This window comes from Mauremys mutica, chromosome 6 (assembly GCF_020497125.1).
Source record: "Mauremys mutica isolate MM-2020 ecotype Southern chromosome 6, ASM2049712v1, whole genome shotgun sequence".
Lineage (NCBI taxonomy): Eukaryota > Metazoa > Chordata > Testudines > Geoemydidae > Mauremys > Mauremys mutica.
In genome coordinates this window covers 15,900,709-15,923,582 of record NC_059077.1, presented here as the reverse complement: position 1 = coordinate 15,923,582, position 22,874 = coordinate 15,900,709, and the positions used below count along the sequence as shown (strand labels likewise).

General features: G+C 44.4%; 1 protein-coding gene across 2 annotated transcripts in view; it reads right to left on the bottom strand.

Annotated features, from left to right (window-relative positions):
• ME2 (malic enzyme 2) overlaps window positions 1-22,440 on the bottom strand; it is a 45,918-nt gene extending 23,478 nt beyond the window's left edge. The window contains exons 1-2 of one of the 2 annotated variants that reach the window (XM_045020168.1): window positions 22,163-22,440; window positions 12,547-12,668 (exon numbers count right to left, since the gene is read on the bottom strand). In XM_045020168.1, the coding sequence (XP_044876103.1) occupies window positions 12,547-12,654 (108 nt within the window). In that variant the 5' untranslated portion in view covers window positions 12,655-12,668; window positions 22,163-22,440. Of the gene's footprint in view, window positions 1-12,546; window positions 12,669-21,398; window positions 21,546-22,162 lie in introns of those variants that run through there. The other variant, XM_045020169.1, reaches the window with a different exon arrangement.
• Window positions 22,441-22,874: the final 434 nt, after the last annotated feature.

The window sequence follows — 22,874 nt, the reverse complement described above, 5'->3', positions numbered from 1 at the left end:
TTTAGCCTCCTCCATCAGTTGTAACAAATTAAGTTTATGAAGGGTAAAAAAAAAAAATTCCAAATATCCTTAGTTGTACTAATCTCAGATGAATACAAATATCTAGGAGTCCTAATATATTTTACTTCTTTACAAATAACTGATCTTCCTGATATTTTGTTGAGAAAACCTTTACTGGTGAATTTCAAGTATCTAACCAGCAGTATAGATGGCCGGTTGTTGTTGTTTGGTAAGACTTAACCTTCAGGCTGGTAGATTTATTGATGATAAATTATCTAACGAATTTATCCCTTTTTCTGTTTGAGTCATCTGCAAACAGATCCTGATTTCTGAAAGTGTACTAGTTATAATCCAATACTTTATGAAAACAAATTTCAACCTATAGTTGTTTACATGTGAATTGTTCACTTTCAATAGTCATCATTTTTTTAAACTAAATTCATCTTTTTTTTCATTTTTACTCCCTATGTAATACTTTTAGTGCATCCCATAGAGGTAAATGTATCCTGGAAAGTTATGTGAAAATGAACTTTGCCAGCATATATATCAAATAACTCCTGAGTTTTTGAACTGTCCCATTAATTCATTACTGTGCAGCAATTCACGTCCTATTACATGACCATCCCTCATACTCCACATTTATCATCAATGAAACAGGTGCTGAATCTGAAATTAACAACTGGAAAACAGTAACAATATTTTCACCATATTTTAGGCACTACAAAAGTAAAAGCATCATGAAGATTCTTGATGTGAAGGAACAGAACACAATCTATCACTTCAGAAGGTATCTAAAACATGGATCAATAACACCTTGAACATCTATCCAATTTTTAAAATACACTATAACCCTAGAGTACCTTTAGCTGTGTACCATGGTAGTCCAAGCTAACATTCTATCCATAACCATATGGAACTATCCCCACCAGTGAAAAGTACATTATCTCAGTCAAAGTTCTTGGTTAGGTCCCTTAAAACAATTTACTCAATTACCACTGAAACCATAAATACTTAGGCATGACATTCTCTTAATTCCCCCTTGTGACCACAAGTCTTCTGGTTCCTTAATAAAAATCTCAAGGCTTGTTTGATACATTTTATTAATAGCTACCCACCCTTGTTTATGTGACGTACTTGCTTCCTCCCCTCCTCCCCCAGTCTACAGACATCCTAGAAGTTCAGTGTTGCTTGAGTGGCTGCAGTGTTAACATGTTGGATTTTTTTTTAAACGACACTACAGTTTCCCACGCTGTATATCTGGACAACTCAAGTCTTCACATTCAGAGATGCATCTTAATTTCTGTCAACCCCTGAAGCCAACGATGCAATATTTTGGCTATTTCTCCTACTGCACTTATGTCCACTCTATTCACTCCTCCTCCTTTTCCCTCACCCACAAAAATGAGGATGTGACCATATCCAGTCTAGGACAGCACTATCAAGATCCTCCAGAGACCTGCCTTCACTTGTTTTCTCTCATACAGTATGCTTTTTAACTACCCTTCCTCTTCTTTTCCTGTTCTCACCCTCTCCTCCCTGCCGATCCGGCAGCACGCTGCTTACCTCCTCAAAGGTGATGATCACCCTCCCTTCACAATGACTTCAATAGGAGCCGAGGAGCCTAAGCAGCTCTGAAAAGGTGCTCAGCATGATGCAGCACTAGGTCCCCAGTGGTCACTTTCTTTACTTGACCCCAGACTCTCTTCGCCTGCTCCTGATGTCCACCTCCACTGCTCGCTATCCTGACTTTCACCTAGATTAGCGTCCTAATCCTCTTTCCAATTCAGAGATCCAAGAAAAGAGAGGTGTCCTTTTCAGACTGTATACAGAGACTCTCTCTTCCCAGCACAGTGTAGGATACCACAACCTGAAGAGCAGTCGACAAATATTAACTACGCTTCTACCGATCATTACAACATACTGCTTCAGAATCAAAAGCAGCACGTTGTTCTCTTGTGGACACCCTTCTAGTGAAGCCACAGGCATGTCTGTGCATTCTGTACTGTGCCTTCATCCATAAACTCTTTGGCACAGGGACCTGTTCTTACTCAGGCCCTCCTAGTTGACAACTACTCCGCTAACTGTATGGTACTATACAAATCAGCCTTATAACACTGCATTCATCCACTTACGGGAAGGTGACCAGGTGAGCAGAATTCTGCAGGACTGATTGTTCTAACACCAATAGGTAAGAAGGCTTGGCGTTTTTTGAGGGGGGAAATGGAGGAAATTGATATGTGAGAATATATTGATGGCTTTTAACATTATTACCAGTGGTAGGAGGTGGGTGAATGTATTTTGTACCAGAGCTGATAAATTCTCATGACCATTTTGCAAAGCTAATATAAATGATTATTCTTAATTAGAATTCATTCAAAGTTTCTGTAATACAGATGCAGTATACAAATACAGTATGCACTAGAGCTTCGTTAACTCTCATTTTCCAAATCTTGTATTTCTTAAAAAAAAAAAAGCCCCCTTAGATTTAATAGCAGAATACAACAGTGAGTTCTCATTTTAATATTAAACCACTTCCATAAAATTTTACAGCACATTAATATATTGTAAAGTAGTCTCATTAAAAATAAAACTCAGTTACACTTGTCAAAACAGATGTATAAAGTACATTTTGCGATGGATGATGTATTTGTGTGTGTGATCTGTTCCCAGTTCCCCATCTATAAAATGCAGGTAATAGCACTTCCCAAACTTACAGGGGTGCTAGAAGGATAAATCCATTAAAGATTATGAAGTGTTTTGAGATCTACTGATGTGAAGAGCTATAGAAGAGCTATGTATTATTTGTTTTGATTGTGCTTGGTTGTTTACTTGCTAATTCACAAAGTTCACTGTTCTACAACAAGTCTTCAGTCATCAGTGCAAATTAACAAGGTTCATCCACATGAATGAAATGTCTATTTTATGTCTCACATAACCGTTATAATCATAGTTGACTGTTTGCTTAAATACATCATAGGAAATATGTTTTTCCTGGGGTTTCCGTCCTTTCCCCATATTTTTCACTTAATGTAGTGCTTGTGGAAGGTGATGGATTGACAACACTGATGTCACAGAAGATATCAAACACAGACAACATTAGCGTAAGCTTTCCAGAATTTCCCATCAACATATCTCACACCCTGAAAGCTACTAGTTAATTTTGCCTCTGTGCCCAATGCTTAACCTCTCTGATGAGACCTGCAGCAAGGATGCCAACTGTTATCGTTAAGCCTCTGTTTGTTTGAAATCACAGATATACTTCACATAGGCCACCAAACAGCCATCAGATAGCAGGCAGTAACTCTCACCCATTAATGATCTAGGCTGAATATGAACCAGTCACTTACATGCTGAAACCTCTGCATACCATCACTGATCACCTGAGCTATTCGCATCCTTTAGAACTTATTTCCAATCACACGCTGATTTGGCAAAGCTGAAGTCACTGGCATGATGGATTGTAATTGTTCACCTACCATTTCATCTAGACCAACGTTTCTCAAATGCAGCCACCAGGGGGTTTCCCTGCAGCCATGACAGCTTCCTGAGCAGTGATGGGGAGAGGAGCGGCAGAGGCAAAGCATTGCCCTCTCTCCATCCCTCCCCGTTCCTCCTGGACGCGCAGCCCTGCATGGCCCTTGGAGACAGGTGGGGCACAACGCTGCAGGAGCCCAGTGAGTGCTCTACCTGGGAGTAGGGGGGGGATGAGGCTTGGGCTTCAGCCCTGCAGTGGTTGGGAGGCGGGCTCCAGCAGCAGGACTTAGGGAACCTGGCTGTGCGGACCAGGGCTCCAGCCATGGGTCTTCAAGCACCAGCACCCGCCTCCAGCTGCAGGGTTTCAGGCGCTGACTCCCAGCTCTGGCCACGCAGCCCTGGCCTTTGGCCATGTGGCTTCAGTTCAGGCTCCAACCCCTGGCCATGCAGCAGCGGGCTCCAATCCCCGTCTCTGGCCACACAGTGCCGGCCTCCCAGCACCAGCCCCTGACCCTAGTGGCAACTGCAGGCCCCAGGCTCCGACCTCTGTGGCAGCCGCTGGCCCTGGGCACTGCCCCCTGACCCTGGCAGCAGCTGCTGGCCCTGGGCCCCAACCCCTAGCTGCGTGCTCTGACTCCCAGTCCTGCCCGCTGGCTCTGGGCGTGTGGCAGCAGGCACCAGCCTTGGGTGCGTGGCAGCAGGCGCTGATCCCTGGCCCCAGGTGTGCACCGACCCCCAGGCATGCGGCAGCAGGTACTGGCTTCAGCTCCGTGTCGGCAGGCACTGACCCGCAGATCCAACCACATGGCCCTGGGCTCCAGCACCTAGCTCCAGGCTCTGGCTGCATGGTGGCGGGCACGGGCCCTGGGCTCCAACTCCCTGATCCGGGCATGGGCACTGACCCCCTCCTCGGCCATGCAGCTCCTGCCCCCAGCTCTGGGCTCTGGCCACAAGCACTGATCCCCCAGCCACACGGCAGTGGGCACCAACCCCCAGCTCCAACCACACAGCTGCGGGGCTCACCACTCACTCTCCTCTCTCTTGGCCCCACATCCGTGCCCCCCTCTCCATCGTCCTGGACCCCACTGCCTTCCTTGCTCCACACCCACCCCTGCATTGCCCCGGGCCCCCACTGTCTCTCCCGGCCTACATCCATTCTACCATGTCCCCCATTGCCTCTGCCTCCGACCCCTCCTCCCCCATCCAGGGCTTAATTTGTCCTGGGACCTGCTGAGAAGGGTGACATTAACAACCATCCAAGTATCACTTTTCAGAGCCTTCCAGATAGCTACTCAGTGATCTGTGAAAAGTGATTGATATTAACAAACATACTTTTTTCAGAGTAATATTTTTATTACAGAGTCTACAAAAAACAATGATGTGGATGTGTATATGTGCTTTTTATTTGTTTTTCCTTAAGTTAATCAAAAAAATTTCTTGTGAGAACCCCTGATCTAGAGTGTGCACTGTCACTAATTACTCAATTGGAGATATTTTGTTAAACTGTTGGTCTTCTAATTGAACAATCTAGGTTGGTTTTATTTTCCCTTGAAACACTCAAAGGCATCACGTCTACAAAAAATTCAGCAGCTTTGAGGTGGATGACTGAACTAAGGTAAATGAACTGTAAGTCTAAAGTCTACGTACATTTCTGACATGTCTAACACCTTCTCAAATAGAAAAGGAGAACAAGTTGCCGATTTTATAGTTTAACTCCTCTTCGCATTTAGGTCCCTTCAAGAACGGATAATAAACCCTCAACGCAAGTGAGGCCATCTTTAAAAGTTAGACCTACAGTATGTTTTTAATCTCAGGAATCCTCAAACCACCTGCTAAACAATTATTTTCCTTGTCCTCCCTGATCTCTTGGTCTGTATCTATTTGTTGCCTCTTTGCTTACACTTAGACTGTAAGCTCTTTGGGGCAGAGAGCATCTTTTTGTACTGCCTTTGTACCTTGCCTAGCATAATGAGGCCCTGGTCCATGACTGATACTGCTAGGCACTACCCCAATACAAATAGTGAATACTGTAACAACATTTATAGTTGACTGTAGTAAACAAATGTACTTGGTTAACTATATTCCAAGCAGCAAACAAGCTTACTTATTTTTACACAGCAGCTAACGCTGACATAACAAGAGGCCTTTAAAGTTAAATCATTGTAATTGGAGTCCTTGTCACAGAGCAGCTTTGCGATGTCAAACATCATGGAAGAATGTAAAGATAGGTTCATGCAGTTACAGTATGTTCTGCAATTGTTTGGTTGAAGTGACAAGGACATGACCAATATCGCTTTTGACCTTTCCTGGGCTGCCCTAACAATAGAAGTTGAAAGCTGGACTTTCGAAACAAACAAATTCAGTTAATTTATGCATTCGGCACCTGTGGGAACCAGTTCATGGGCGAAAAGGTAAGAGCAATTAAATTCTTGTGTTTGCCACGCAGTGAAGCAGGTAGAGGAGTTCTGGGGTAATGGTCACAAAAGGTGGGGGGTTGGGATCTGGGTCTGCAAATTTCATCAGTTGGCATCTTACAGCTTTTAATATGGCATTTAGTCCCCATTATTATAGGTTCCAAGTCCCAAGTGGTAAGGGAGACAAAATATTAAGTAACGTAAGTGAATGAGACTGCAACACAACTAGACCTGCCAACAAAAGATCCTACAATGAGATGACAATCTCAGGAGGTTCACAATAATGGATACTGAAGTCTGTTATTTATCAGTGCAATTTTTCCTCACACCACCCCAGTCACTGGTCTCATCTCCAATACAGCAAGACAGTCTACAGCTGGAAGGGTAAATCAATTTCCATCCCTCATCAGACTTTAATTTCTCTGCTGAGCTGCTGAACAAGGGACCCCATTTAGTATTGCTACTTGTTCCCTAACAGACAAGTGGTATCACCTAGGCCTGGTCTACACTAGGCGTTTAAATCGGTTTTAGGAGCCTAAAACCGATTTAACGCCACAGCCGTCCACACTAGGAGGCACCTTATATCGATTTTAATGGCTCTTTAAATCGGTTTCTGTACTCCTGCCCGACGAGAGGAGTAGCGCTAATATCGGTATTAACATATCGGAATAGGGTTAGTGTGGCCGCAATCGACGGTATTGGCCTCCGGGAGCTATCCCACAGTGCACCACTGACCGCTCTGGACAGCATTCTCAACTCGGATGCACTGGCCAGGTAGACAGGAAAAGCCCCGCGAACTTTTGAAATTCATTTCCTGCTTCGACAGCGTGGAGAGCTCATCATCACAGGTGACCACGCACAGCTCATCAGCACAGTTAACAATGCAGTCTCCTGAGAATCGAAAAAGAGCCCCAGCATGGACCGCTCGGGAGGTAATGGATCTGATCGCTATATGGGGAGAGGATTCAGTGCTAACAGAACTGCGTTCCAAAAGACGAAATGAAAAAGTATTTGAAAGAATTTCTAAGGCTATGACGGATAAAGGCCACAGCAGGGACTCCGTGCAGTGCAGAGTGAAAGTTAAGGAGCTCAGACAAGCCTACCAGAAAACCAAAGAAGCAAACGGAAGGTCCGGGGCAGGTCGAAAAACATGCCGCTTCTATGATGACCTGCATGCAATTTTAGGGGGCTGCGCCACAAGTACCCCACCCCTGACCGTGGATTCCGAGGTGGGGGTTGTAATCTCTGCCATGTCAGACGGGGAAGATGAAGAGGAAGAAGAAGAGGAAGACCTCGCAGAGAGCACACAGCACTCCGTGACCCCCAGCAGCCAGGAGCTTTTTATCACCCTGACGGAATTACCCTGCTCCCAGCCCTCACAAGCAACTATTCCAGAGAATGACGCCATGGAAGGGAGCTCTGGTGAGTGTACCTTTGCAAATAGCAAACAGTGTTTTTTAAGCAAGCCTTTTTTAATGATTGATTTGCCCTGAGGACTTGGGACGCATTCGCAGACAGTATAGTTACTTAGAAAAGTTTGTTAACATGTCCGGGGATTGAGAGGAAATCCTCCAGGGACATCTCGATGAAGCGCTCCTGTAGGTACTCCAGAAGCCTTTGCAGAAGGTTTCTGGGCAAGGCATCCTTGTTCCGCCCACCATGGTAGGACACTTTACCATGCCATGCATGTAGCAAGTAATCAGGTATCATTGCGTGGCAAAGCATAGCGGCGTATGGTCCCGGTGACTGCTGGCATTCAAGAAGCATCCGCTCTTTATCTTGTTCTGTTATCCTCAGCAAAGTGATATCGTTCAGGATAACCTGGTTAGAAATCAGGAATTTAAGTAAGGGGGGTGGCCATTTTTCTACTGGGTTCGTGGAATGCAGCAGCTTAAAAAAAACACTTTCCTGCACGTAGCGAAGCGGGGGGAGGGGAGGAGTGAAATGCCGATGATCTTTTCTGTTTGGTCATCGGCGAGGCGATCTTCCCCAAGCTACCGGACAAGCAGTGGGTGGGGGGGAGGGGGAAGGTTGTTGATTAGCAGGGAGCTAGCGTGGTATTAGCCATGCGTTGGGGGGGAGGGGTAAATCACTGAGACAGTGGCTTACCATGGCCGCATGCAAGCTGAATCCTGATGCCTGGACCTGTGTCTGAGATCTGTAACCCAAGAGCTGCAAGCAGGCACTATTAAGATGAAAAATGCGACCTTGTAGGGAAATCACATGTGCTATGTAAGGTGAATAGTGCTTTTCACTGTGAAAGAGTATAACCATTGTTCTGTAAAATGTATCTTTCTAAATATTTATCTCCCTCATGCAGCTGCAAATTTTTCAAGCGTCCCTCCTCCATCCCAAAGGCTAGCACAGATAAGGCGGAGGAAAAAGAAGACGCGAGATGAGATGTTCTCGGATATTATGGAAGTTACACGCAATGAAAGAGGTCATCTGAATGAGTGGAAGGACGTGGTTTCAAATTACAGGAAAGAGGCCAGTGAACGTGAGGACAGGAGGGACAACCGAGATGAGAGGTGGCGGCAGGAAGACCGGCAGGAAAATCAGCGGTTGCGGCAGGAAGATCAGCGGTGGCGGGATGCAACTCTGGGGCTGCTGCGTGATCAAACTGACATGCTCCGGCGTCTTGTGGAGCTTCAGGAACGGCAGCAGGATCACAGAGTGCCGCTGCAGCCCCTGTATAACCACCCTCCCCCCTCACCATGTTCCTTAGCCTCCTCACCCAGACGTGTAAGAACGCGTGGGGGGAGGCTCCGTGCACCCGCCCACTCCACCCCCGTGGACAGCCCAACCAGAAGGATGTCGTTACTCTGAATTTTTTTTTTAATGGCCTTCTCCATCCCTCCTTTCCTCCTCCCAAAGCACACCCTTACTTCTCTCCCTCTTTTTATAATGAATCAATAAAGAATTCATGCTTTTTAAATGAGAGTGACTTTATCTGCATAAGTAAGCTGTACTCGAAGGGGGAGGGGGAGTTGCTTACAGGGACTGAGTCAATCAAGGGGGTTGGGTGTTCATCAACAAACACAGCAGTCACACTGTACCCTGGCCATTGATGAAGCTCGTTTTCAAAGCTTCTCTGATGCGCACCGCTTCCTGGTGTGCTCTTCTAATCTCCCTGGTGTCTGGCTGCGCGTAATCAGCGGCCAGGTGATTTGCCTCAGCCTCCCACCCCGCCATAAAGGTCTCCCCCTTACTCTCACAGAGATTGTGGAGAATACAGCAAGCAGCAATAACATAGGGGACATTGGTTTGGCTGAGGTCTGAGCGAGTCAGTAATGTGCGCCAGCGCGCCTTTAAACGGCCAAATGCACATTCCACCACCATTCTGCACTTGCTCAGCCTGTAATTGAACAGATCCTGACCACTGTCCAGGCTGCCTGTGTATGGCTTCATGAGCCATGGCATCAAGGGGTAGGCTGGGTCCCCCAGGATAACGACAGGCATTTCAACATCCCCAACTGTTATTTTCTGGTCTGGGAAGTAAGTCCCTTGCTGCAGCCGTTTAAACAGAGTAGTGCTTCTGAATACGCGAGCGTCATGAACCCTCCCTGGCCATCCCGCGTGGATGTTTGTGAAACGTCCCTTGTGATCCACCAGTGCTTGCAGCACCATTGAAAAGTACCCCTTCCGGTTTACGTACTGGGTGCCCTGGTGCTGCGGTGCCAAGATAGGGATATGGGTTCCATCTATCGCCCCCCCACAGTTAGGGAATCCCATTGCAGCAAAGCCATCCACTATGGCCTGCACGTTTCCCAGAGTCACAACCTTTCGTAGCAGCAGCTTAGTGATTGCTTTGGCTACTTGCATCACAGCAGCCCCCACAGTAGATTTTCCAACTCCAAATTGATTCCCGACTGACCGGTAGCTGTCTGGCGTTGCAAGCTTCCACAGGGCTATCGCCACTCGCTTCTCTACTGTGAGGGCTGCTCTCATCTTGGTATTATGGCGTTTCAGGGCAGGGGCAAGCAAGTCACAAAGTTCCATGAAAGTGCCCTTACGCATGCGAAAGTTTCGCAGCCACTGGGAATCGTCCCACACCTGCAACACAATGCGGTCCCACCAGTCAGTGCTTGTTTCCCGGGCCCAAAATCGGCGTTCAATGGATAGAATCTGCCCCATTACCATCAGGATCTCCAAAGCGCCGGGGCCGGTTTGAGATAATTCTGTGTCCACGTCCTCATCACTGTCATCGCCGCGCTGCCGTATCCGCCTCTTACTCGCCTCGGTTCGAAGGTCCTGGTTCAGCATATACTGCACGAGAGTGCGCGAGGTGTTTAAAACATCCACGATTGCGGTATGGAGCTGAGCAGGGTCCATGCTTGCTGTGCTATGGCGTCTGCACGGTTCACCAAGCAAAAAAGGCGCGAAACGGTTGTCTGCCGCTGTCAGCGAGGGAGGGAGGGGTGAGGCTGTACCCAGAACCACCCGCGAAAATGATTTTTGCCCCATCAGGCACTGGGATCTCAACCCGGAAATGCCAAGGGGCGGGGGAGGCTGCGGGAACTATGGGATAGCTACGGGATAGCTACCCACAGTGCAACGCTTCAGAAATCGACGCTAGCCTCGGACCATGGACGCACACCACCGATTTAATGTGTTTAGTGTGGCCGCGCGCACTCGATTTTATAAAATCTGTTTTACAAAACCGGTTTATGCAAATTCGGAATAGTCCCGTAGTGTAGACGTACCCCTAGTCGTTTCATAGAACCAATCAAACAAGTGCCAGAGGATAACAAACTCCTCATAGACCAGAAAGCTCTTTATTTCATTGTCATTTGTCTGAGTTAAAATTGATACTGTGAATTAAGTGTGACAACAAATTTCTTCCCTTCAAATATTGCATTTTGCTCCATTTATCATAAAACTACATCCTTCAAAAACAAAATGTAGAAGCTACTGCCATAAGCAATCATGTATTGTTTTCCTTTCTGACCACTGGTGCACAACCAGTGCTTGGAAAAGCTTGAGGGCTTTGAAATAATTTCCACTGGTCTGCCAAGAGCTTTTAGCTCGGAGAAGTCACAAGACTTTGTATCTTGACAAATCACAGAATTCTCCTCACACTTCACTCTCGACATGATTTTAGCAGGCGCTCAGATCTCTATCTGTCTAGGTGTTTATACAGCACTCATCCCGGTGGTATCTGAGCACCCTATCGAATTATATAAATCCATGTAAGTGGTGTGAGCAAAGACATATGTTTTGTCTTCTCCCTCTCCTTTCAGGGGTAGTTAGGAGTCACTTGTTATATCTCACTTTTCTTTTCTCCACCATTTCAGGAGCAGCAGAGTAATGAATTTTTTTTCTCCTGTTATGGGTAGGATGCAACAAAGAGCCAGGTGTTATATTTTCTTCCAAGCCAACCAAATTTGTGATCTTCCTCATCTCTTACAGAAGGGAGTTCCCAGACTTGGGCCAGCTGCCAAAAAATGCAGGGGGCCACGTACAACTTAAGTCCCACTTAAACCCTGTTTCTAAGTTGCGTGAAGACCTTTTGCTGGCCCTCTTCATGGGGGTGTTTCACACTGAGATGGCTTAGTTCTAGCCCTTGGACAGCTAAGAGGACTTAGAGTTAGAGGTTAATACTTTCTACCACTTGAAAGGCAGGATTCAAAGCTGGTCTCACAAATATAAAATATTGGTCTTGAGCTTTAATGTTTCTTGAAATACTAAAGCCAAGTTGGAATTAAACTTGACAAAAGCAAGAGGATAATCAGAAAGATGGGATTTTTAATTCATGATGGGGGATGGAAATATAAATTCATGGTCCATTTTGGTCAATTTCACAATCATTTCATGAGTTCAACTATTTAAATCTGAAATTTCACAGTGTTGCAATTTTAGGGCACAAAGGAGTTGCGTGAGTAGGGAGGGTTCGCAAGGTTATTGTTAGGGAGGTTGCAGTATTGCTACCCTTACTTCTGCACTGCTGCTGGGGACGGCACTGCCTTCAGAGCTGGGCAACTGGAGAGCGGCGGCTGTTAGCCGGGCACCGGGCTCTGAAGGCAGAGTCGCCGCCAGCAGCAGCACAGAAGTAATCGTGGCAATACCATACCATGCTTACTTTTGGGCTAATGCTGGTGGTGACTCTGCCTTCAGAGCTGGGTGCCCGGCTAACAGCCGCCACCCGCCAGCCACCCAGATCTGAAGGCAGCGCAGAAGGCAATTGTTTGTGGCAATACTGCAACCCCCCTAAAAAAAACCTTGTGACCCCCTGTAACTCCCTTTTGGGTCAGGCCCCCCAATTTGAGAAATGCTGGTCTCCCCTGTGAAATCTATATAATCGAGGGTAAAAGCACACAGAAGACCAGATTTCATGGGGGAGAGCAGATTTCACAGTCAGTGATGTGTTTTTAATAACCATGAATTTGGTAGGGTCCTAGTTATGCCATTGGAAATCAGGGATTTGTAGGAGTGAAAATGGCAGAAAGTCTTTGTTGCTAGCCCTGATATCATAGTTCTAAGACATTAGACTTTATATCACCACTGAATCCTCAGTCTTGTATACCTTTTGTGGCATTGATCCAGCACCGAACAGAACAAGTCCCTGACCTCACATCAGTATAAATTTCAATCCCAGAACAAGGTCCACAGGACTGTTACTAGTTGGAGATAAGATGTTTGATAAATGCACGCTACTAACCTTGTTTGTTCTTGGGTTTAACATCAGCGGCTTGCCTTTTTCTTTCGTGTGCACAGTGCGACATGCCAGTGCACAGGGAGTGGCAACTACTCTTAATCGGGAGAGCATTTCTTATGGTTCACCTGAGAAACAGGAAATGAAATAAATCAAATACAAAAACATTTAACCATGTGTTCATATTTCCATGCCGGCTAACATGAGAGAGAGAAACCGATACACATCAGATAGTGCTAGCCTGGGGAGGCCTAGGCCTATAACCAATAATATTTTGTGGCAGCCAGTAAGAAGAAAGTGGAGAGTAACTCTGTAGAAGGAGGGTCCTCACCTTCTGACTTGGATTTGTGACTTGAGCTGCATGCACACGGCAAAATGACAGGGCTTGGACCTGAGTCTCAGTGGGACTCGGGCTCTATCCCCTACCGGGATCCTAAGACCCAGGTCCTGAGTGCTTGCTGACCCATGTCAGACTGATCTGCATGTGGACAGAAGTTGTGGTTGGGCTCAGACTTGAGTGAGAGCCCGGGCTTACTGAGCAATGTAGACAGACCGTGAGTCGACAGAATGTTGGAAAACTGGTGCATTTATTATTATACAGGGGACTGTATTCAGTCAGCGTGTGCCACAAATTACCTGATATTTGCACCCTGTACTTAGAATAGAAAACTGCTGCTGGCCAATATTGACCTTTTAATGACGACCAATGAACTTGCCACCACTGTAAACACCAAGGAGGAGAGAATTATATAGGATAGTACAGAAAAGGACAATGTAGGTTGCATGTCAGGAAAAACTTCCTGACAGAGAAAATATATTGGCCTGTGCTATAGTCTCCTAAGGGAAGTAATGGAAATCCTGTTACTTAGCACATTTAAAACTAGACTAGAGAAAAAGTAGTAAATGTAAAATAGGCAAAAAAACAAGATAAACTAACAGGTCTCTTCCACCTCTAGACTCTTTTATTTCAGTTCTTAAAACATGGAGCTCTACTGGGTATGCATTTCTGCAGGCTGTAATTTTTCAGAGCCTCCTTGAAAGATCCTGTTCGTGTTACCTTACAAACCCTGAACCTAATCCTGTGAAGTGCTGAATGTCCTCAGATCCCATTTGGTTCAATTATTATTTGGATTGTGGTTAGATTACAAGATCTTTGGGGCAGGAACTACCACTTACACATTTGTACAGCACCTAGCACTGTGAGGTGCTGGCCTGATAGGCTTCTAAGTACCACCATAATATAAATGTTTAATAATAATTGCAACCCCAGAGGCCCCAAATAGGGTTGTGGCCCATTGTGTCAGGAACAGTCTAAAGAGCTTACTGTCTAAAAAGACAGCAGATGAAGGATGCAGTGTTGATAATCCTCAGAACTTCACAGTACGGGGCCAGGGGTAGCAGATTTTTGTAATATTTTAATACTTTGCTCCTGTGTTACATCAACGCCAGGCTTTCCCAGTCAAATACAGAGCTGGGTTAGCTTTCACATGCACACACATTTGCTTTCATAAGGCACACACATTTGTTAAAGTGAGCAATAATATGCTCACAAGATCAAAACTAACTGAATAATAAGTTGCACAGGGAGCCACTACCTAGTAACAAATTCAAGACTATCAAAAGGAGTGTAAGCCATTTTTGAATACTGAAATTTTATACTGGTTTTTTAAAATGATTTATAGGTGGACCACAAATTATATTAGGGAACAACACTATCTTAATCAAACATAACTTGAATATTTGCAGCAGAAGTTATAATGTCTTTTAAATTACCTAATCAGCTGTTAAATACTATATGATGTAAGGGAGATACCATAAAGTATAATCTGATGATAACAACTTCCTTGAAAACCGTTAAAAAATATCTAACAAAATGCCTAGGAAAATTATCTCCCTCTCTGCCCCCTACATTTTTGCATTTCTGCATTGCCCACAGAGTAACTGACTGGTCAACCACACACCTCACTTGGAACCGGAAGTACACAAATCAGGCAGCAGCAGAGACACACACACCCAAAAAAGGCAAATACAGTACAGTGCTGTTTTAAATGTAAACTACTAACAAAATAAAGGGAAAGTTTAAAAAAAAAAAAAGATTTGACAAGGTAAGGAAACCGTTGCTGTGCTTGTTTCATTTAAATAAGATGGTTAAAAGCAGCATTTTTCTTCTGCATAGTAAAGCTGTATGAAGTCAATGCTCAGCTGTAAACTTTTGAAAGAACCATAATGTTTTGTTCAGAGTTACGAACAACCTCCATTCCCAATAACTCTGAGGTTCTACTGTAGCAGAACGCTACCCCTATTTACACAGCAACTGTACTCTGTTTCTCAGTCACTGCTCCTTTGTTTGTATCTATATGCCTTTCACTTTAAGGAAGAGTGATTTGAAGCACATACGTGCAGTCGGTTTGTTGTAAAGTATATTAGTTTAGTGTTTGTAGACAGAGTAATGGAAGTCTTGCTAGCATTAAAAACAAATGCTGCTTTTAACAGAGTAATTCCTCACTAGGTGGTAGTGGATGACTAAACACAGCTGGCCTGTCAGAATTAATCAGCAGTGCTGACAAAAATAACTTTGTAAAGAACAGGGTCTGATAAAAACAAAATTAAATTCATGCTACAAAACTGTCATCGTTTGGGCATGGCAAATTCAGTTTTGAGTAGAGTTTAAATTCTAGCCACTTGTTTGCCATTATTATGCAATTTCAAATCAATGCTCTGTACATATGAAGCCAAAAATTACTTGAGATTGCAATGCAAAAGTAACACTTAATATACATCAGCTCTGTCTGAGACTGCTTTCATTTTCTCAGTACTAAATATTGTAAACAAGGAACTGTAATTAAGTCAAACAAAACACCCAACCCTGTAACTGAATTCAATCACCTAACTGCAACGAATGAGCACTTATGAACACAACAGTACTCCCTTTCCTCTTTTGAATGCAGGAGATTTAATTCCAGGTACTGTATATCCCAATAAAATGGATTAGTCATTTTTTTTTGCCCTGAACTCTCCTTCCCCAGGTCTATTACTTATTCGTTTCTATTTCATCCCATCTCTCTTATCATTCCCCTGAACTGACCTCCCTTGTTCCATTCTCTTCAATTCACTTCCTCATTTCCAGCTCATAAGGGCTAAATCTTGCTCCCCAAAACTCTTTGACTTCAGTGGGAGTTACAGACATATTCAAAGGCAAAACTTAACCTTATTTTTTTTTTAAATATAAATGAGAGCCACAGTTATTTATTTCTTTATAAAAGCTTAGTAAGACAAACAGGCCCGTGGGGGCAGCCCCTCCAACTGAGAAACTGACGGATTGAGCCGCTATAAAATTACAATTTGGATTTGCAGCACAATAGCTGTTCAGATGCAGAACAATCGCAAGGCAGTGCTAATACCTTTTAAATAGTTTGTAAGTGGGTGCTGGAAGGTTTTGTAGAAGAGTGTGTTTTAAAAGAGGGGTCTGAGTTGAGGTGGCATGTTTTGGTACATAAGAGAACCAGAAGGAGGGAAGTCAATTGTGAGGGGGGAAAATATATAAAAGGAAGCGAAAACAGAGATGTAAGCAGAGATGCAGTTGTGAACAGGGATAAGAAGAGCGAACACAGGAATCATCTAAAACCTGTCAGCATAATCAAAACTAGACTTTTTTTTCCCCTTTTTACTTTCAGTAACTGATAGTATAGTAAGCAACAGCCCTAAGCAGAACTGTGTTATACAACCAGATTTGATTCAATATACCCAGTAATTTTTAGCACAATATTGTTTACATTCTGTGTCACTGTTTAACTGAGTCTACATTCTTCAGCATATTGGATGACCGTTTTCTGCAGTGGAGTATCTTATCAGGAGGCATCTGGCCAGTTCAAACTAATTATTAGTATTATACAAGTGCACTTATCTAGAAGCAAATGTTTTTGTTAGCACAATTATGGATTTGTTAAATTTCAAAGGCTGCTTTTAGGGAAAAATATTCATTATACTTTTAAAGGTACAATTACATTCCCAATTGAATCATGTAGTTCACAGAGCCAATTAAAGCAAAGTCTGCTTCAATTAACATTGAAGCTATCTGGGTCACGAATTACAGCTTTAATACTTCTAATAATTTCAGCAGAGTTGCAATTCATGTTCAAAGGCTTTGCAGCCATCCCTCAGTTTCAATGACAATTGATCTTAAAAATAATATTTCAAGTATTTCTTCCTATAAAATTTCAGAGTGCTGGGATGAGCAAAGCTTTAGGAAAACATAATATTTATTACATAGTACCATCTTTGGCCCAGCCAGCATAGTCCCATACAGCAGGAGCAATTGTTTTGTGAATCTGTACAGTCCTGCATCATGGCTAAGCCCCTTCACTTTCAGCTGAAACCAATTTTTACTGAAAAATTCTTGGGTTTTACAAAAAGTATTATTCAGTTTTTTTCTGATTTTCACCCTACTTTTGTATCATTCAAATATACAAAAAAATAACTTGTTTTATTAGGAAAATTCAATACATTGCATGAGATATATGTATTATGATAATACATTAATCTGTGGGTATATGCAAAGCTGCCTGTTGAAATAAGACTATGTATTAGTCTAGAAGATACACGCAATAGACAAACAGGCACGCACGCAAGCTCTGAAGTGCGTGTGCATCTGAACGTACTGATGAATCTCACACCCACCACGTACACATTTCAAGCTGTCAGCAGATAACGGTTTAAAGATTTGACACACTAAAATGGGAAGAAAATGAAAATCTGTATCAGACTACGTTTCAGAGCAAAAGGAAGTATTCGAAAGTTTCAAAAAAAACAGGAGAAAAGGACGAAGTTGAGTGTATGTGCTGCAAAGGGTGTGGCCCAATTATTAAATGTAAATATTTATAGGCCAATAGTTTCAAGTCTACAACTGTAAACTGTTTATTCAAATGAAAAGTTTTATTTGGGGATTAGAGATGGATTGTTTTCTTAAACTCAGAGGTGGCACTGTGTTTTGAGTTGTTTCAGTTCTGCAGCGAACCACATTGATGAATGGAATTCAAAGCATTAATCTACTGGATACCTTTCCCCTGTCTTTCTATCCACCAAAATAAACTCCGATATTTACCCAGAAAAGTATTAATCTTTTTTTTGCACTGATTTCCATCCATTTTTGTTGTGGTAACAAACATTGATATATTCCCGGGAGAAATTAAATAAAATAAAAACGAATCATGATTCAAGTATGGAGGTTTGGGTTCTTTTGTTAACTAAATATGGCTGATCTTCCTAAGTGTATCACACACACACACACACACACACACACACACTATTAATTTTAGCAGACAAAGCAGACTACAATTACGAAATTGGGCCAGTTCCAGGTCTGAATGCACTTCCCTTTAGAGGTCTATTAAAAAAAACAAAACAGCTTCCCTCCAGCTAGCAGATTCCATCAGGGCTACTTCACTTGGAGGAAAGTGCTTTGCTGAGTATGAGGGCTAGTCTACACTTACCAGCCGGGTCGACGTGGTGAGTTCGACTTCTCGGAGTTCGAACTATCGTGTCTAATCTGGACGCGATAGTTCGAACTCCGGAAGCTCCGCGGTCGACTCCGGTACTCCACCACTGCAAACGGCGGTGGCGGAGTCGACCTTGGAGCCGCGGACTTCGATTCCGCGGCGTCTGGACGGGTAAGTAGTTCGAACTAGGGTACTTCGAATTCAGCTACGCTATTCACGTAGCTGAATTTACGTACCCTAGTTCGACCCCGCTTCTTAGTGTGGACCAGCCCTGAGATATGGGGCAATTTCCATTTGACTTAAGGGTGGCCTTAAATTACATACGTGTATGTATGAGAGAGCCGAGAGTTTATATTTGGATGTCAAGTGTTCTGGATCCTGCCACTGATTCACTCTGACACTGGGCTAGTCATGTCAATGCTGTGTGCCTCAGTTTCCCCAACTACAGAATGGGGATATTTTGGTACCTGCTGCAGGAGTTACTACACAATTTTAATTGACATCTTTAAAGTTCCTTGAGATTCTCTGATGACAGAAGGTGCTAGAGAATTAGAAAATATTATACAATGCATTTGCAGATGCTGACTGTCTCAAACAACAATAGTAAGAAGGCCATCTGAGACACAGGCAAATTTTAGACCTCTTTTTCCCTTATCACTGCATGACCAAATCAATCCAACAGTGGTGCTGTAACCTCCAACAAGGGAGGAGAAACCTTATTTCTAAAGTATTTATGTGGGGAACATACCTCTGACCTACACAGTTTGAGACATTCAGCACAGGAAATACCACCAGGTCAATTAAAAAAAAAGAAAAAAAAAAAGATTGCAGGATACATGAAGACTTAACTACCTGTGACATTAGATATAAGCTAGAGTTCTCGCAGTCCAGACAGAAAGAAGTACTAGATCACAAGACTATGACTACACTACAGACCTTACAGCGGCACAGCTATCCCGATGCAGCTGCACCATTGTAATGTCTGCCATATAGCTGCTCTATGCCGACCAGAGAGAGCTCTCCCACCGGCATAACTAACCCATCCACAAGGAGAGGCAGTAGTCATACGTGTCGACTTCTAGTTTTCCCTGAGGGTGCTCCACCCCTGCTCTGCCATGAAGCCCCGCCCCCACTCCCCCCCCAAGGCCCTGCTCTCGCTCCGCCTCTTCCTGCTCCTACCCGCCGCTCACTGCTCTCCACCCTCCCCCAAGCCCCTCCCAGATTAGCTCAGTGGGGGCACCAAACAGCTGTAGCTGGTGGGTGCTAAGCACCCACTATTTATTTCTGTGGGTGCTCCAGCCCCGGAGCACCCACGGAAATGGCACATATAGCGGTAGCTATGTCAGCGGGAGAGCGTCTCCCGCCAACACAGTGCTGTCCACACCAGTGCTTTTGTCGTTGAAACTTACGTTGGGGTCAAGGGGGTGGTTTTTTTCACACTCCTGACCGACAAAAGTTTTACTGACAAAAGTGCTAGTGTAGAGAAAGCCTATGTCTAGAGATATCAAGAGGCTCATAAAAGCTCTTATCTCACCACACAATGTGAGAAAAGTCTTTAATAGAGTAACTGATCTGGCAGTTACTCTTCTGCAGTTCTTAATACAATGATCTTCTTGGGTTCTAAAACAGCCTTGCCTTGTGTCAACTGCACTATTTTGTGGAAGGTGCTGTTCTGTTTTAGGGCTCAGCCCTGCAAAGGCATGTGCTTAACTCTACTACCATGAGTAGTCCCACAGATTTCAATGGGAAGTCTCATGGTAGGAAAGTTAAGCACTGGCATAAGCGTGTGAAGGATTGGTGCCCTAGTTTGAAGAATTCTCATAAGGACTGTGGATAGTGAACTGCTCATGAGGCTTCCTTCAAGCATAAAGGGCCTTAACCCAGCAGAACCAGCATGGTTTCACTGTGAAAAGCCAGTTGGGGAGAGACAGTAAATTTCAGAACAATATTCTGAGTTATTCCCTGGGACTCCCAGCACTGCAACAGACGGGGACACAGTGGGGGAGGAATGGAACAAAACCAGAGGATCCATGGTCATTGCTCCGTCCTGTTCCAGTAGCAGTTCCATTGCTACCCTACGCTTGGAAGAGAAGATACTTTTCTGCAGAAAAGCTCAGAACAGAGCCTAACTATTTGGGTTGCATGCTAAAATTAGATGTAGCCTAAATAGCAGCAACATGGGAACAATTCACTGTTCTAAGCAAGGCTCAGTCATTCCAAACATACTACAGAGCCAAATACTTCTTTTTAAAATGTGTTCCCTCCTGAACAACAAAGACTCTGAAAACACATACCTAAATTAGATACCAGTTCATGCAACAGTTGGAAATGGTTCCCTCCATTGTTACTGTTGAAATGGAAACTTCTGTTGCAATCTAATAGAACATTTAATGAGCATCCACCGAAGCACAGCACGTTATATATGCAATGACAATGGCTTTTAGAGCGTAGGAGCCCTAGTCATAGACTAAGGCCCCATTGTGTTTGGTGCTGTACAAACGCAGAACAAAAAAGGACAGCCCCTGTCCCAAAGAGCTTACAATTTGTAGTCTCATCACATTCTCGGTTTATATGAGACAAGCTTCTAGTTTCTTGTCAGGTATCACCCAGCGGAGTCATATGACACCAACATATGTTATTTCCAAGGAGTCATGATGAGCGTAGAAGGCCCTTATATATTAAAAACTGAGCATACCAAGCTCATGATCACACATATGTACATACACACATCAACAAAGCAGATATTCAATTGTCACAATGGTAACATTTTTCTGGAACAAAGAATCGTTTTTCTACCATAGCTTCATCCAGATCATAAATGCAGTAGAGTTTCTTTTAACTGACTACTGGTTAATGCTATTACTTCACTTTCTGAGTTTTTCTCATACAGAACACAAGCATCTAAGCGAACAGTGTAATAATAAGATGAAATCTAACAAGAATGCAACAATGGCATTTCAAATCATCACTGACATTTATTTTACCAGATAGACAAAATCAAACCAAGACAAGGTCAAATCAAGGCTTGCATAAGCTAATTCTAAAAATACCAACCAGCCTAACATTTCCTACTAAAATAATGCATCAGCATTTCCACTAATTATGAACTTTTACTTTCAGGGCTTTATGGCTCTGCCATAAAAATTCATTCCAGGTTCAATGTCAGCACACAAACTGTCAGCTCAGGGACAGGGCTTCAGATATTTCAACAGTATCTAAGTGTCTTTTCACACTGGCCTGACTCAAGAGGTTTCTATTTACATCAGCAAAGTCTTGCAACTGATTAATGTCATTTTCATCCTCACTTTCGCTGGAAAAAGAAGACATGAATAACCAACCCATTTTACTGTGTTAACAACATACTTCTTGCTTCCTTTCATAAAAAGATTAAGTTGTTGACAAGGAAACCGCCTGTCTGGGGGACACACTCCTTTCCTGGCTGAGCAGAGGGAATATTAGATACCCGCAAGAGATACAGAAGACTGCAAGCAGCTCCCATAGTAACTCAAACAGTTTAATCTCAAGAGGCGGCATTTGAATGGAGTAGTTTGCAGGAAGTGGAGCGAGAACAAAGACTTTGTGAGCAGAAGGAACCGTACTCTCTCTAAAGGGGAAATAATTTTCAGTGCAATCTAACTGCAGAACCAATTTGCTCTCCAGAGGCATCTTGTGAGTAAGCCATCCTTAGGCAGGGATGGTTTAGCAGTAGCAAGACACACAGAACGGTCATCATCCTACATCATTGTAAACATGATTATAGGTGTAGCAGCAATGCTCCTGTTATAACAGGACAGAGCAAGCAGGATTTATTATAACAGAACTGCTCCCTCAGAAGTGCTGCCTATAATGCTGGTATTTGTGAAGGCTGTGACTGCAATAGTAAATAACAGCAGCCCAGGCTTCAGTTTAATTATAATCTTGACCACAGCCTGAACCAAACACTGTGGCTCTCACTGATGCCACACACACATCGGGGAGCAGACAGAGCACCCTCCCGGAACAAGGCTTCTAAGGAAGAAGAGATTCAGGAAGGAAATGATCAAGAAACAAAGTCTTGTACAAAATACCCCAAAATGAGGCCTTAAAAGACTTATAATGCTCTTAATATTGAAATGGAAAATAATTACCAGGGCAGGAGCTGCTACCCCTTCCTCCTGCTGCTGCCCTCTGTGTGATGCTGGCCCAGGACTTGAACCGACCTCAGTCCCTGCACCAGCCAGCAGTTCTGCTCCGCCAGAGATCCTTCCCCCTCGGTGCCGTGCACGGAATGAAGCGGACAGGGCAGAGCCTGGGAGGGACACTCCAGAGGGCGGGGCGTTCCTGCTGACTGACAATTCAACTCAACTAGTGAGAGGTGGCGGATGGATGACGCTCCGCTCCTGGGCTCCTGACGCCGCCGGCAGGGAGGTGGGGCTGAGAGAGGGAGGGAGCAGCTGCTCAAGATGCTAATAAGGCCAATAGGGACAGCCAATCAGCGTGCGAGATGAGCAGGGATACGCGGGTGGGGGGTGTTTTAGCCCCGGCTCCATGAAGCACAGACCAAGGGTGGGGGAAGGCTGGTGGGGCTAGTTGCAGAGAGATGGAAAAGGGGGGAGGAGGGCAGGGCGGGGTGATTATGGGGTGGCTGGGGGACTGAGGGGGAGGCAGGTGGAAATGGGGCGGTGGGTGGGGGGATCTGGGGCCTGAAGGGGTGCAGGAGATGTGACACTGGGGCAGTAGCGTGGAGGGGCCAGGCGCCAAGTGGATGGGGTGGGGTGGGCTTTACCCACGTTTCATGCTGAGCTGTGGCTCACGTCGTGCATGGCCCTCAAGCTGCACAAGGCCAGATGCGGGGTGCAG